The sequence below is a fragment of the Pristiophorus japonicus genome, chromosome 12, assembly GCF_044704955.1.
Source record: "Pristiophorus japonicus isolate sPriJap1 chromosome 12, sPriJap1.hap1, whole genome shotgun sequence".
In the NCBI taxonomy this organism is placed as follows: domain Eukaryota; kingdom Metazoa; phylum Chordata; class Chondrichthyes; family Pristiophoridae; genus Pristiophorus; species Pristiophorus japonicus.
Genome location: NC_091988.1, coordinates 162396626 through 162413118, shown reverse-complemented (window position 1 = coordinate 162413118; position 16493 = coordinate 162396626). Strand labels below are relative to the sequence as shown.

The 16493-nt window shown below is 49.3% G+C and overlaps 1 protein-coding gene across 1 annotated transcript in view; it reads right to left on the bottom strand.

Annotated features, from left to right (window-relative positions):
• LOC139277521 (solute carrier family 12 member 5-like) overlaps window positions 1-16493 on the bottom strand; it is a 1462676-nt gene that overhangs the window by 320053 nt on the left and 1126130 nt on the right. Inside the window, exon 4 of the mRNA XM_070896072.1 lies at window positions 4780-4926. Coding sequence (XP_070752173.1) covers window positions 4780-4926 — 147 coding nt within the window. The remainder of the gene's footprint in view (window positions 1-4779; window positions 4927-16493) is intronic.

Genomic DNA, 16493 nt, shown 5'->3' with positions numbered 1-16493 from the left:
CCGCAAATTTGGAGATACTGCATTTAATCCCCTCGTCTAAATCATTAATGTACAATGTAAACAGCTGGGGCCCCAGCACAGAACCTTGTGGCACCCCACTAGTCACTGCCTGCCATTCTGAAAAGTACCCGTTTACTCCTGCTCTTTGCTTCCTGTCTGACAACCAGTTCTTAATCCACGTCAGCACACTACCCCCAATCCCATGTGCTTTAACTTTGCACATTAATCTCTTGTGTGGGACCTTGTCGAAAGCCTTCTGAAAGTCCAAATATACCACATCAACTGGTTCTCCTTTGTCCACTTTACTGGAAACATCCTCAAAAAATTCCAGAAGATTTGTCAAGCATGATTTCCCTTTCACAAATCCATGCTGAATTGGACCTATCATGTCACCATTTTCCAGATGCACTGCTATGACATCCTTAATAATTGATTCCATCATTTTACCCACTACTGAGGTCAGGCTGACCGGTCTATAATTCCCTGTTTTCTCTCTCCCTCCTTTTTTAAAAAGTGGGGTTACATTGGCTACCCTCCACTCCATAGGAACTGATCCAGAGTCAATGGAATGTTGGAAAATGACTGTCATTGCATCCGCTATTTCCAAGGCCACCTCCTTAAGTACTCTGGGATGCAGTCCATCAGGCCCTGGGGATTTATCGGCCTTCAATCCCATCAATTTCCCCAACACAATTTCCCGACTAATAAAGATTTCCTTCAGTTCCCCCTCCTTACTAGACCCTCTGACCACTTTTATATCCGGAAGGTTGTTTGTATCCTCCTTAGTGAATACCGAACCAAAGTACTTGTTCAATTGGTCTGCCATTTCTTTGTTCCCCGTTATGACTTCCCCTGATTCTGACTGCAGGGGACCTACGTTTGTCTTTACTAACCTTTTTCTCTTTACATACCTATAGAAACTTTTGCAATCCACCTTAATGTTCCCTGCAAGCTTCTTCTCGTACTCCATTTTCCCTGCCCTAATCAAACCCTTTGTCCTCTTCTGCTGAGTTCTAAATTTCTCCCAGTCCCCAGGTTCGCTGCTATTTCTGGCCAATTTGTATGCCACTTCCTTGGCTTTAATACTATCCCTGATTTCCCTAGATAGCCACGGTTGAGCCACCTTCCCTTTTTTATTTTTACGCCAGACAGGAATGTACAATTGTTGTAATTCATCCATGCTTTATGCGGAGCTCCTTCATGGTAAATGAGCCAAACGAGTACAGCAAAAATGTTATAAGGACACCCTCAAAGCCTCCCTGGTAAAGTGCGACATCACCCCTGGGAGACCCTGGTCGAAGACCGCCCGAGGTGGAGAAAGTGTATCCGGGAGGGCGCTGAGCTCTTTGAGTCTCAACGCAAAGAGCGTGAAGAAGCCAAGCGCAGGCAGCGGAAGGAGCGCGCGGCAAACCAGCCCCACCGACCCCTTCCCTCGACGAATGTCTGTCCCACCTGTAACAGGGTCTGTGGCTCTCATATCGGACTGTTCAGCCATCAAATAACTCACTTTGGGAGTGGAAGCAAGTCTTCCTCGATTCCGAGGGTCTGCCTATGATGATGATGATGATGATTTATGTACTTGGACCCCTAAATCTCTTTGTTCCTGCACAGATTCTAGCTTTTCACCATTTAGAAAATACCCTGATCTATCTTTCTTAGGTCCAAAATGGATGACCTCACACTTTCCCACATTAAACTTCATCTGCCACAATTCTGCCACTCACTTAACCTATCAATGTCCCTTTGCAACTTTCTGCTCCCATCTACTCTACTTACTGTGCTACCCAATTTAGCATCATCAGCAAACTTGGATATCTGGCTCTCTATTCCTTCATCTAAGTCATTGATATATATAGTGAAAAGCTGAGGCCCCAGTACAGTTCCCTGTGGACCACTAGTCACATCCTTCCAATTGGAGTACATATCCATTATCCCTACTCTTTGTCTCCTACCTCCTAACCAATTTCCTACTCATGTCAATGGCTTGCCTCCATTTTCACGCACTTTCATTTTTGCTTCGAGTCTCTTGTGTGGAACCTTATCGAATGCTTTCTGGAAGTCCATGTAATGAACATACATATATACCGCCTTATCTACCACATTAGTGACTTGCTTAAAAAATTCAACTCGGTTAATTAGACTTAACTTACGCTTTACAAATTCATGCCGGCTCTCTCAGATCAGCCCATATCTGTCTAAGTTCACAATCACTCTGTCACTAGTAACAGGGGCTAGTAACTTCCCACATGAGATGTTAGACTAATAGGTCCACCATTTCCTGGTTTCTATCTCACACCCTTCTTAACTAAAGTAGTGAGAAACCACAGGGGTGATGGGTGAGTGGATTTAGAGTGGGTTAGGATAAAAGCAGCAGAGTTTTGGATGAGCTGACATTTATGGTGAGTGGTGACTGGGAGGTGGACCAGGAGAGAATTGGAATAGTCGAGTCTGGATGTAACAGAAGCATGGAGGATTGTTTCAGCAGCAGATGGGCGAAGGCAGGAGCAAAGATGGGCGATGTTAGGGAGCTGGAAGTAGGTGGTGTTTGTGAAGAAAAAGATATGGGATTGGAAGATCAGCTCAATGGTAAATAGAATGGCGAGGTTGTGAACAGTCAGCTTCAACCTGAGACAGTGGCCAGGGCGTGTGATGGAATCCGTGGCGAGGGAGTGGAGTTCGTTGGTGCTGAAGATGGTGGCTTTGGTCTTCCCAATGTTTAATCAGTGGAAATTGCTGCTCATTCAGGATTGGATGTCAGTCTGACAACAACGCAGAGGTAATGGAGGAATGATGGAGAGGTAGCACTGGCACTTGTGGAATCCCACATCATGCCTTCTGATGACGTCACCAAGGCACAACATGTAGATGAAGAAGAGAAGCGGGCCAGGAATACATACTTATGGGACTCCAGGTAATTGTGTTGTGGTGGGAAGAGAAGCCGTTGCTGGATTTACTCTGGCTACAATCAGATGGGTAAGAGTAGAACAAGGCAAGGGCAGTCCCAATCAGCTGGATAACGGAGGAGAGGCAGAGGAGGAGGATGGTATGGTCAACTGTATTAAAAGCTGCAGAGAAAAGTACGAGGAGAGATAGTGCACCATGGCCACAGTCATGGAGGAAGCCATTTGTGACTTTAAATTGGACCATTTCAGTGCTGCGACATAGGCAGAAACTTGATTGCAGTGATTCAAACATGGAGTTGTGGGAAAGATTTTAGAGGTAACGACATATTCAAAGTCTTTCGGGAGGAAAGAAAGGTTGGAGATGGGGCAAGCAAGAACAGAGAGGTCAAGTGTGGGTTTTTAGGAGGTGAGGGTGACGACGACATTAAAATGGCCACAGGGCGGTCAAAGAGCTTATCTCTAATTGTATTTGATTTCCGCCAGGTGGAGGGATTTGAAACTCTTTCTGATGTCTTATTCAATTGGCAACAGTGACAAGGTTCCAAATTAGGAAATGACATTTAAAAGATAATTTTACAATAATCTAATTGAAATGGAAACTTTGGATCTCTGAACACGAAATAAAGGAGCACTATAACACCAAGCATCCCAAGCACATGCCTAAATAGGCATTAGGCTCCTTAAATATGTTAATGAGGGACCTAACACCTGTTGAAGGATCACTGTACAAAACTTGGAGCAGGTGCGGGCCTGACTCGCTCAGGGTTGGTCAACGGCCTCCATGGCAGGCAATGCAACTACGCTTTTTAAATAATCAGAAGTGCTCCTCCTGACTCCTCAGTCCTGGAGATTTCCCCCCCGCCCCCAACCCGTCCCTCCCCTCCCCCCAACCCACCCATTGCCCGATCCAACCACTCTCCCCAAACATACTTGAGGGCCACCCAATTCATCTGTTTTTGTGGAGCGTGCTGCCTGTTGTGGCGTGACTAGTGCTGGCAGATCCCCCCAAACTTGTAGATTTGGCCCAGTCTCATTTTGACCTCCATTTCTCTATCTTTACTCATTCAAAGATGTTGAATTATCATGGCTTGGAATTTCCTATTTTTGCTGCTCTCCTAAAGACCCAACTTCACACCTGGGTAAAATTCCATGTGTGCTCCATGCCTTCTGGTACTTTGCCCAAATGGACATAGTTCACGTGTGAATCTAGACACTGAGCATTGACAGAGAGTCCCAACTGTGGAGGGGCTCTGTCACCACCAGGGCTATGATCAGCTAATGCAGCATTGACTAGGGTTTGAATCTAGGATCTTCAGGTCTTCATGGCTCAGCTGCCTTCTGGTCTGTATAACTCAACACAGGGCAGTGTATTGACTAAATAAACCATAAGGGAAGCTACAGCTTAGATTCTTTCTCTAGTAACTAGAATGGCAGCTATCCATCAGTTGGTTGATGGACTGTAATGGTTTTTGCCAGTCATGTACATCCCATGTTGCACAGCTGGATCTAATGCTAATTCTATAGATGCCTTGAATAATTGGTCAGAAATTGCCACAACATTGTTCCACCTCTTCATTCCCTGTGTTCGATCACAACCCTGATACACGTCACAGTCATTTTATTACAAAAGCTTTTCTTTCAATTCTTGGTTTGCCGTTTTTTTGAGGGTGGGTGGGAGAAGAGTGAAGGGCAGTGTTTCATCCTGAAATATCTTTTATTGAGTCTGTAAGATGCTTGGTTTGTCTTGCTCACATTTCTGCCATCACGACTTGGAAGCTTACAAGTCGAGCTTGAAAAATGTCCGCTTTGCGCGACGTTGTGTTAGGTGTTAAAGAAATCCCTCAGCTGACCAAGTAGAGAGAGAATTATCACTTACACACGAGCAGCACAAGACGACGATGAAGAAAGTCTCCATGATTCCACCGACCCCCACAACCCACGTCAGACGCAAGAACAATATGACTCCGAAAATATTCTGCAGGCAGGGAAAATAGACTCCCATGATTGTACCCATCCGTGTAGCCTGCAAAGAAAGAAAAGATAGTGAAAAAATTAGAACAGTTTCGGAACTGGAGTTTCTATGATTAAAAACCTGTAACAAATGTCCAGCTTAATTACTACATTGGTACCAAGGCACCATGGGAAGAATCACAATTAAATACTTTATTGTTGTGCGATACATTTGTTGTGTTATACTCAGAATTGATTCACCTTAGATTGCTCCCACCATCAGTGGCTCCTATAACTACCAATATTCTACCCTAGTGCTATATAGTTCAAAATGCTCTATTGTGGCACAGCACGAGTTCAGAGGGACAAAGGCGCAGAAATTCAAAATGATTGCGCTCTGTCGATGGTCGTAAACTGACTGCAACGCCGGTGAATTTCGCAGTGCGATGACCAGCGCCCAATCTGCACGGGCATTCGGGCCACTGCTAAACTTGTCAGGACCTTTTCTTTTTTATAGGTGGTTGAGGCAGTTGCCTGAATCGAGCACAGGTCTGACTTCAATATTGAAGTGAGGGCCCTGCACCCATTTCAAGAACCATCTGTTGAATCCCTTTGGATTAATCAGAGCCAGCACTGCGCAAGCTGAGACTAGTTTTTCCAGATCCAAAGCAGCCTAACCACTGTCGCTGGGGGCCGCCAAAGAAACCATGAGGTAAGCATTTTAAATTTACCTCCATGTGGAGCCAAGCAGAGCAATTTCTGTCGAGCCTTGGGCCTCCTGGTTCGGGAGTGTGTTGGAAACACTTCGTCAGTTATGCTCCCAAAAATGGACCATGTCAAATTTCTACCTTAAAATCTTTAATTATACCATTGACTGTTTTTGACAGTTCACGTTGACACTATATGAACATTTCACAGTCCCACTGTTATGTGTTATTGAAATTTGAGTGACAGCATCGAAAACATATAACATGCACTCCTGGGGAGAAATGCACTGACAAGAGCTGCTCTTCCTCCCTTTAGCCCCAACTGTTTCTTATTTCTCTTATTTCTACATTATCACAGAGGAAGTGATAGAGAATTATAGTTTTGCAACACAGAGTCAACCTCCCCTGCATCCTCCCACCAAGCTTCAGTTATTTCAAAACATCGTCACAGGCAGTTCCTCGGAATCGAGGAAGACTTGCTTCCACTCTTAGAATGAGTCTTTAGGTGGCTGAACAGTCCAATACGAGAGCCACAGGCAATGCCACAGGTGGGACAGACAGTCGTTGAAGGTAAGGGAGGGTGGGACAGGTTTGCCACACGTTCTTTCCATTGCCTGCGCTTGTCTTCTGCATGCAGTCGGCGATGAGACTCGAGGCGCTCAACATCCTCCCGGATGCACTTCCTCCATTTAGAGCAGTCTTTGGCCAGGGACTCCCTGGTGTTGGTGGGGATGTTGCACTTTATCAGGGAAGCTTTGAGGGTGTTCTTGTAATGTTTCCTCTGTCTACCTTTGGCTCGTTTGCCATGAAGGAGTTCAGAGTACAGCGCTTGCTTGGGGAATCTCGTGTCTGGCATGCGGACAATATGGCCTGCCCAGCGGAGCTGATCAAGTGTGGTCAGTGCTTCAATGCTGGGGATGTTGGCCTGGACGAGGACACCGATGTTGGTGCATCTGTCCTCCCAGGGGATTTGTAGGATCTTGCGGAGGCATCGTTGGTGGTATTTCTCCAGCGACTTGGTGTCTACTGTACATGGTCCATGTCTCTGAGCCATACAGGAGGGCGGGTATTACTACAGCCCTGTAGATCATGAGCTTGGTGGTAAATTTGAGGGCCTGGTCTTCAAACACTCTTTTTCTCAGGTGGCCGAAGGCTGCACTGGCGCACTGGAAACGGTGTTGAATCTCCACATCAATGTCTGCTTTTGTTGATGAAAGGCTCCTGAGGTATGGGAAATGGTCCACGTTGTCCAGGGCCGCACCATGGATCTTGATGACTGGGGGGCAGTGCTGTGCGGCGAGGACAGGTTGGTGGAGGACCTTTGTCTTATGGATGTTTAACGTAAGGCCCATGCTTTCATATGCCTCAGTAAATATGTCGACTATGTCCTGGAGTTCAGCCACTGAATGTGCGCAGACGCAGGCGTCGTCCGCGTACTGTAGCTCGATGACAGAGGTCGGGGTGATCTTGGACCTGGCCTGGAGGTGGTGAAGGTTAAACAGCTTCACACTGGTTCTGCAGTTTGGTTCCATTCCAGCGGGGAGCTTGTTGACTACGAGGTGGAGCATGGCGGCGAGGAAGATTGAGAAGAGGGTTGGGGCGATGACGCAGCCCTGTTTGACCCCGGTCCGGATGTGGATTGAATCTGTAACGGATCCGTTGGTAAGGATCACGGCCTGCATGTCGTCCTGGAGCAGGCGGATGCTTTTGGGGGCATCCGAAACAGAGGAGGACGCTCCATAGATCTTCGCGGTTGACAGTGTCAAAGGTCTTTGTAAAGTTGAAGAAGGCCGTGTATAAGGGCTGGTGTTGCTCCCTGCATTTTTCCTGCAGCTGTCGCACTGCAAAGATCACGAAAAACTGAGTACCACCTTCAAGACAGCTTCAAATAAAATCAGGTTTAGCTCCAGTATTCCTGTGAGCTATTTTTCATTTTTTATGACCTGTATAACTGATAGTGCTTATCACATCACAGGAAAGACTAGCCAGGAGAATCACAGAGCTTCCCCAGTGGGAGGAAGCAGAGTGGCGATCAGTAGAGGTGAACTCATTAAGTCAGGATGCTTCAGGGAACTTGTTTCAACTGCACATATTAATGAATAAGGATCCTAAAAGCTTCAAGTTGAATAATACAAGTAATGTTGTGCTCTGAAGGTGTTATCAGGATGCACAATGAGAAGAAATTATTAAAAAAATGCACAAACAGTACAAAACCATAGTATTCTACTGAATCAAAGGCCGGGATTTTCCTGCTTTCCACCTGCATGGAGCGGGGCGGGGGGCGTTACCAACATACCGTGGAGTTTGAACAGTGCGCATGTGACGTAATGGGCGGGATTGCCGCGCAGAAGCCAGCCTGATTTAGAGTCGGAGAGAGGGGGGCGGGTGGGGGCAACGCTGGCTGACTAAGGCACTGTAGCAAAAGGTCGGTACTGTGTCTGGGGGAGTGGGGGAGTGCCAAGCACAGGGTGGGGGGGAGGGGTCCAAGCACAGGGGGAAAGGGGTGTTCCAAGAACAAGGTGGGGGGGTCCAAGCACTGGGAGAAGGTGGGGTGCCAAGCATTGGGGGAGAGGGGGAGGGGGGGTCCAAGCACTGGGGGAATGGGGGGGTGCCATGCAGTGGGGGGGGGGGGGTTTCCAAACACTGGCGGAGAGGGTGATGTGGTGTATGCAGCACTCAAATCACTGACTCCACGCAGTCTGGTGTTGTAGTAACTGCTGTGACCTTAGTCCTTTATTGTGTAACTCCAGAGTGCCTCTCAGGTGTGGTGGGCAGCCTTTTATACTCTGTCTTGCAGGTACTTTCAGGTCTCCCACCACAGCGCCCTCTGTGGCGCACCATTGTACTTATACATTTAATGTACCTGGACAATACATAACATCTCACTCCCCCGCCAGTTCCAGAAGCCATTGCCGGTGACCTCGGCCTTGTTTATCCTGGTTGATTTGTGAGTTTGAGTCCTTACTGTGGTGTTTGAAGTCCTTATATGGGTGATGAAGTACACAGGCATAACCTCCAACAGAAAACAAGTATACATAGACAGTACATTTGTATGGTACATATAATATGTGGTACAGATGTTATGTCAAAAGGTTGCAGGAACACGGAACAGTTGTTTAATCCCAGCTCCTCTGGATGAAGTACGGTGGCAGTATACTGTCCCTTTTTGCCCGAGGTAATGGGCTGCGCTGAGACAGGGTATCACACTTAGTGCGTTGCCTCTGTTCTCAAAAAGTGATCGCCTTAGCGGCTCATCTGCAGCCGCTGAACCATTGCATGAATCACATGAATCAAGAATCGCATTGGTCCATTAATCATGTGAGTCACGGATCCATTTACCCTTTTACTTGTACCTTGTGGTATTAACTCATTTCGTAAGACATATCCCTTATTTTAACCCAGTACCCAAGCAGCATCAAGATATTACTACTTATCATAACTCACGTCATCATACAAATCACATTGCTCATTTAGACTTGCTCTTGCCTTACAACAGTCTCTTTGTGTAAAGCCCTTTTAAGACTCCCGGGTACATTTCCCTTTTAAGACGCCATCTTGTGGTTCCCACGAGGCTTCCCTTGGGTGCCGCCATTTTAGTTGCTCTGTTTGCCTTTGTCTGCAGAGCTCTGCTGCCACGAGGCTCGCCACCACCTTGAGCTCGCTGGCATGACGTTTTACTCCCTGGAACAGAAGGAATAAAGAAGAAAGAAGGAAGGAAAATGGCCAAAACAATCCGATCTTGAATCTGGCAGAAGTGGCTCTTTGGATTTGATCCGTCATAGTCCCTGTGAGAGCGGCCTCCGTGATTGCTGCTGTATCCTCCGCTCTGGCTCCTGCACCCACCCGAGTAGCTGTCGCGTTCTCCCGAGTCGTACCTGCCACCGCCGTAGCCTCCACTGCCGCTGCAGCCTCCGCTCCTGCTGCTGTGCCAATAACTGCCGCTTCTCCTGTGGCCTCCGCTCCTGTCCCAGTGACTGCCGCCTCTCCTGTACCGCCATAGCCGCCACCATCGCCGCCGCGGTCCCGGCCTCCACCGTAGCCGTGACCGCCGCCCGACTCTTTCTCCACGTGGGCCCCCCCCCAGACTTGTTGGCCATCGATGGACCTCCCATTCATCGCCCGCAGCGCGTCGCCGGCTCGCACCTCAGCGATCGGCCCGCTGTTCTTCCAGGGTCTGCTCATCTGTGGAGGCTGAGGCTGCAGGATTGCTTGAGGTCGGGAGTTCTGGGCTGTTGTCGCCTGTCTGGGGATTTAGACTGCCGATGAATGGCTTCTTTCTCCTCCAGCTCAGTCGGCGCTGCTCTTTGGGAACCCGGGGAACAGCAGTCTGTGGAGGAATGAAGTCTTTCCAGCTCCCACGGACCTTCCGCATCCACCTCCTGCCGAGAAGCGTCGGCCCATCGCCTGCAATGACCCACAAAGGTAAACCGTGCGTCTCGCCACCGTGAGATACCTGCACATCCGCTCTGCCAAGAATAGGTATCAGTTCCTTGGTGTAGGTACGCAGCTTTGCCGTGACCAGGACCAGCTTGGGTAGTGCAGCTGGAGTGACCCACAGTTTATCAAAAGTTTCCTGACTCATCAACGACGGACCCGATCCAGTGTCCACTTCCATACTCACTGGGACTCCGTTAATCTTGACCTCCATAATCACCGGGGCTGAACCGTCGGTACAGTATACAGTCCAAACAACGCCTCATCTTCTTCTGCCCCTCTACCATCTCCTCAGCCACTCGGTGAGTCAGGTTTCTTTTGCACATACGCTTAAGGTGGCCTTTCGTGTGGCAGGTATTGCACGTATACTCCACAAACCTGCACCGGTGAGACCATGGCTTCCTCCGCAGTGCCAGCATGGTGCTGCTCTATTAGCCCCCCTCGGCGGATTATGTGTTCCAGGACCCCGAGATCCGTGCCCTCTGCCCTGGGCAGAGCCACATTCTGCAGTTTTGTCCATGGTGGGTGTCATGTATCTTACATTATTATATATAACTGTATCCTAACATGCTATACATGATTGTAATAAGATATGACCTGTAACCACCAGCATACCTTACCACCAGGGATGCACTTGCAAGAGACAGGTATATAAGGACAGGTCTCAGGCAAGTGCAGCATTCCAGAGCTGTGAAATAAAGGTGGAGGTCCAGAGTGACCTCGACTTCACTACATGCCTCGTGTGAATCTGTACCGAGGGGACAGGACTTTACAGTGGCGACGAGTTACGGGAATACAGAATCCACAGAATGGCGAACAACGGATCAGATGAAAAGTACAATTGGAGACAATTGGGAGGACTTTATAGAAAGGCTCCAGCAAAGCTTTGTAACCAAAGACTGGTTAGGAGACGACAACGCAGACAAGGGAAGAGCCCATCTCTTGACCAGCTGTGGCTCGAAAACATATGCTTTAATGAAGGATCTGCTGGCACCCGAGAAACCAGCAAGCAAGTCGTTTGAAGAATTGAGCACACTGGTAAGAGACCACCTGAAGCCAGCGAGCAGCCTACACATGGCCAGACACAGGTTCTACAACTACAGACGCTGTGTGGGCCAGAGCATACCCGACTTCGTGGCGGAACTTCGGAGGTTGGCTAGTTTATGTGAGTTCTCCGATGAACTGAGGAGAGAAATGCTGAGAGACTTTTTCATTGAAGGAATAGGCCACGCAGGCATATTCCAAAAGCTCATAGAGACCAAGAACCTGACCTTAGAGGCAGCAGCACTGGTTGCACAGACATTCTTGGTAGGGGAAGAAGAAACGAGGTTGATTTACAATGCAGGTACGACAACTAGCGAAATATCGGAACAAGAAGTTCACAGCATTAAACAAGCTGCTACCCCCACACACAGACAAAACCGGGAGAACGGGCTCTCGACAGCAGGCAGTGGCACCAGAAGCCATCAAGGGCCACATGAACGGCCGTTCACATCTCATCAACCCACAATGCGAGCAATCAACTACAAACTGAGAGAAGCTCAAGAGAGATCAGCCAGACGCAGCTCATTCTTTGGGAACAATAGAAGCAGTGTGTGCTGGAGGTGTGGGGGTGGGCACTCGTCAAGGGGATGTCGATTTCAGCAGGCTGTTTGCAGGAACTGTGAATATACAGGGCATTTGGCTCGCATGTGCAAAAAAACGGCAGCTCGGCTGGTATACGAATCGGATGGGTCGGAAAGCAGACCAGAAGACAGTGGAGACAGTACCCGGGACACCGATATACAACGGGTCAACACGATCAATGGCCGCTGCTCCTACAACAGGACGCCTCCTATAATGATGAGGGTCCTACTCAACGGGATATCTGTCAACATGGAGCTGGATACGGGAGCGAGTCAATCTCTCATGGGCGCTCAACAATTTCAACAACTGTGGCCACATAAAAGAGACAGACCAAAACTCACAAGGGTCGACACCAAACTAAGGACCTATACCAAAGAAATCGTACCAGTCCTCGGCAGCGCCATGCTCTCTGTCACACACAAAGGGACAGTGAACTGACTTCCCCTGTGGATTGTCCGCGGAGACCCCCCAGCACTGCTGGGGAGAAGCTGGCTGGCAAAACTAAACTGGAAATGGGATGATGTCCATGCCATGTCATTAGAGGAACAGACCTCCTGCTCAACAGTTATAAAGCGATTTGAACATCTCTTTCAGCCAGGTGTGGGCACTTTTAAAGGGGCCAAAGTCAAAATCTACATCACACAGGATGCTAGACTGGTCCATCACAAGGCCAGAGCTGTACCCTATGTGATGAGGGAAAAGATTGAACATGAACTAGACAGGCTTCTGCGGGAAGGCATTATATCACCTGTGGAATTTAGCGACTGGGCAAGTCCCATCGTCCCAGTCATGAAGCCTGATGGATCCGTACGAATCTGTGGGGACTACAAATCTACCATAAACAGAGTGTCCCTACAAGACCAGTACCCACTGCCCAGAGCGGAGGACTTATTTGCCACATTGGCTGGAGGTAAACTTTTCTCAAAACTAGACCTCACATCTGCGTATATGACGCAAGAATTGACCGAGGAATCCAAGCTACTCACCACCATCAACACACATCGAGGCCATTTTCATGTACAATCGATTCCCATTCGGCATCAGGTCGGCAGCTGCCATATTCCAGCGCAACATGGAGAGTCTGCTCAAGTCCATCCCGGGGACGGTTGTATTTCAAGACGACATACTTATCACGGGCAGGAACACCGACTCCCATCTCCGTAATTTGGAGGAAGTACTAAAGTGGTTGGATCGGGTAGGCCTACGAGTCAAGAAATCCAAGTGCCTGTTTCTCGCACCCGAGGTTGAATTTTTGGGCAGAAGGATTGCCGCTGATGGAATCCACCCAACAGAGTCCAAAGCAGAAGCAATTCGCGTGGCACCCAAGCCCCGGAATGTCTCAGAACTGCGCGCCTTTCTCGGGCTACTCAATTACTTTGGGAACTTTATGCAGAACTTAAGCACGCTGCTGGAGCCTCTCCACATGCTACTCAGGAAGGGGTGCGATTGGTTTTGGGGGGACGCCCAAGAACGCGCCTTCAATAAGGCACGCAACCTTATGTGTTCCAGGTAAAAAGCTAGTTCTCACATGCGATGCGTCAGTGTATGGGGTCGGGTGCGTTTTGCAACATGTCAATAGTGCGGGCAAATTACAACCCATAGCTTATGCCTCCAGGTCACTTTCGCGGGCAGAACACGGGTACGGAATGGTAGAGAAGGAGGCGCTCGCGTGCGTGTATGGTGTCAAAAAGATGCACCAATACCTTTTCGGGGCCAAGTTCACGTTAGAAACCGACCACAAGCCCCTCACGTCCCTCCTATCCGAAAGCAAGGCAATAAGCGCCAACGCGTCAGCGCGAATTCAACGGTGGGCACTCATGCTGGCGTCCTACGACAATACATAAGGCACAGACCAGGCACAGGAAGGGTCTGATGAACAGGACTGTGAGATAGTCATGGCAATCAATGCCTTTGAGTCCACAGGTTCTCCCATGACGGCTCACCAAATCAGAGCCTGGATGGCCAGCGACCCCTCGTTATCCTTAGTAAAAAGATGTGTCCTAACCGGTGACTGGGCAGAGACTCGCGATGCCTGCCCCGAGGAATTAAAACCCTTTCACAGGCGCATACATGAGCTATCACTACAAGCAGACGGCCTGATGTGGGGCAGCAGAGTAGTCATGCCTCTGCGAGGCAGAGAGGCATTTGTCCGGGAGCTCCACCGCGAGCATCCGGGGATCGTTCTCATGAAGGCCATAGCCAGATCCCACGTCTGGTGGCCTGGTATTGATGCGGACTTGGAGCTCTGCGTCCGAAGGTGCACCATTTGTGCCCAACTCAGCAATGCCCCCAGGGAGGCTCCACTGAGCCCCTGGCCCTGGCCTACCAAACCGTGGTCGCGGGTGCACGTAGACTATGCGGGCCCATTCATGGGCAAAATGTTCCTCGTAGTTGTCGATGCATTTTCAAAGTGGATCGAATGCACCATTTTAAACTCGAGCATAACCTCCACCACTGTGGAGAGCCTCGCAACCATGTTTGCAACGCACGGAATCCCTGACATATTGGTCAATGACAATGGTCCGTGCTTCACCAGCGCAGAATTCCAAGACTTTATAATTGAACACAGCATAAATCACGTCAAGATGACACCATTCAAGCCGGCCTCCAACGGCCAGGCGGAGACAGCAGTGCAAATCATTAAACAAGGCATGCTTAAAATCCAGGGTTGCCTGTCGTGACTGCTGCTGGCATACAGATCTCGTCCGCACTCATTGACTGGGATCCCCCCCACGCAACTGTTGATGAAAAGGACTTTAAAAACAAGGCTCTCATTAATCCTCCCAGACATGCACGAAATCATTGAGGCAAAGCGCCGTAAGCTGACTGAGTACCATGACAGAAATTCGACGGGGAGATGGAATGAGATAGGGGACAAAGTGTTTGTACTAAACTATGGCAGAGGTCCCAAATGGCTTGCAGGGACAGTAACCGGTAAGGAAGGAAACAGGCTACTGGTAGTACAAATGGACAATGGCAAAACCTGCTGGAGGCATGTAGACCAAGTCAAAAGCAGATTTACCAACAACACTGCGGAACCAGAGGCAGACTACAATGTGGAACTCGCACCACACCTGGTGGACAGACAGAGGGAACAACCTGAGGAAAGGGCAATCCTAACAGACAGCCCAGGCGAGTCAACAACAATCACACCAATCGAAACAGACAGCCCAGGCGAGATACCAGCAACCACACCCAAAGAAAAACAGACACCAAGGCAAACAACTGAACCACAACTCAGACGCTCCACGCGAGAGCGTAGACCACCTGAGAGACTGAACCTATAAAGACAATAAGACCTTGGGGGAGGGTGATGTCATGTATCTTACATTATTATATATAACTGTATCCTAACATGCTATATATAACTGTAATAAGATATGACCTGTAACCACCAGCATACCTTACCACCAGGGGTGCACTTGCAAGAGACAGGTATATAAGGACAGGTCTCAGGCAAGTGCAGCATTCCAGAGCTGTGAAATAAAGGTGCAGGTCCAGAGTGACCTTGACTTCACTACATGCCTCGTGTGAATCTGTACTGAGGGGACAGGACTTTACCGGGTTCGAGACTGTGTGTATCATCTGCTTGGTGCTGCAATCGAGGTCATAAATGCCCTGCTGATGGTGATAACTTGCTTCAGGGTGACTGTAGGTTCAGTGGATAGCAGCTTGTGGAGGAGACCCTCATGTCCAATCCCCATAACAAAGACGTCTCGCAACGCCTCGTCAAGGTTTTTGCCAAAATCACACGGCGCCGCGAGTCTCCTGATGTCCGCAGCATATTTGGTGACATCCTGGCCCTCCGGTCTGCAGTGGTGGTAGAATTTGTGCCTGGCCGTGAGGATGCTCTCCTTCGGTTTCAGTTGGTCACGAATAAGTTCAATCAGCTCCTCATATGACTTGCATATTCAGCCATGAACTCATTGAATGTCGGTGCAAGCTCGAAGGGTCAAATGGCCTACTCCTGCACCTATTTTCTACGTTTCTATGTTTCTATGTTTGTCCCTGGCGCTTGCGGGTGCCAGCAAATCCCTGACGAGACAGTAAACCTCATCACCACAACTGGAAAGTAATATCGCCTTACGCTTCTCTCTCAGTGCGTCCATGTTCCCCATCAGGTCGTTTGCTGTAAAGTAGTACTCGAGCCTTTCCGTAAAGGCCTCCCAATCATTGCCCACCGTAAAATCCTTTAGAGTAGCCATGGTTGCGTGAAACTCGCCCGTGTCCTCGTCGCCAATGTGGTGTATGCAGCACTCAAATCACTGACTCCACGCAGTCTGGTGTTGTAGTAACTGCTGTGACCTTAGTCCTTTCTTGTATAACTCCAGAGTGCCTCTCAGGTGTGGTGGGCAGCCTTTTATACTCTGTCTTGCTGGTACTTTCAGGTCTCCCACCACAGCACCCTCTGTGGCGCACCATTGTACTTATACATTTAATGTACCTGTACAATACATAACAGCGGGCATGCCAAGCATGGGGGGGGGTTTCCAAGCACTGGGGGAGGTGGGGGGTTCAAGCACTGGGGGTGAGAGGGGTCTAAGCACTGGGGTTGGAGGGGCTGTCTAAGCACTGGAGGGGAGGGGGGGGTTTCCAAGCACTGGGGGAGGGGGAAGGGGGTTCCAAGCACTGGGAAAGGGGGGGTCCAAGCACTGAGAGAGGGGGGTCCAAGCACTGGGAGAGGGGGGTTCCAAGCATAGGGTGGGGTGTGGTCCAAGCACTGGGGAGGGAGAAGGGGGTTCCAAGCACTGGGGGAGGGGGGGGGTTCCAAGCATAGGGTGGGGGGGGTCCAAGTACTGGGGGCAGGGGGCCAAGCACTAGTGGGGGGGAGGTGTCCAAGCACTCCAGTGGGGGGGGTTGGTCCAAGCACTGG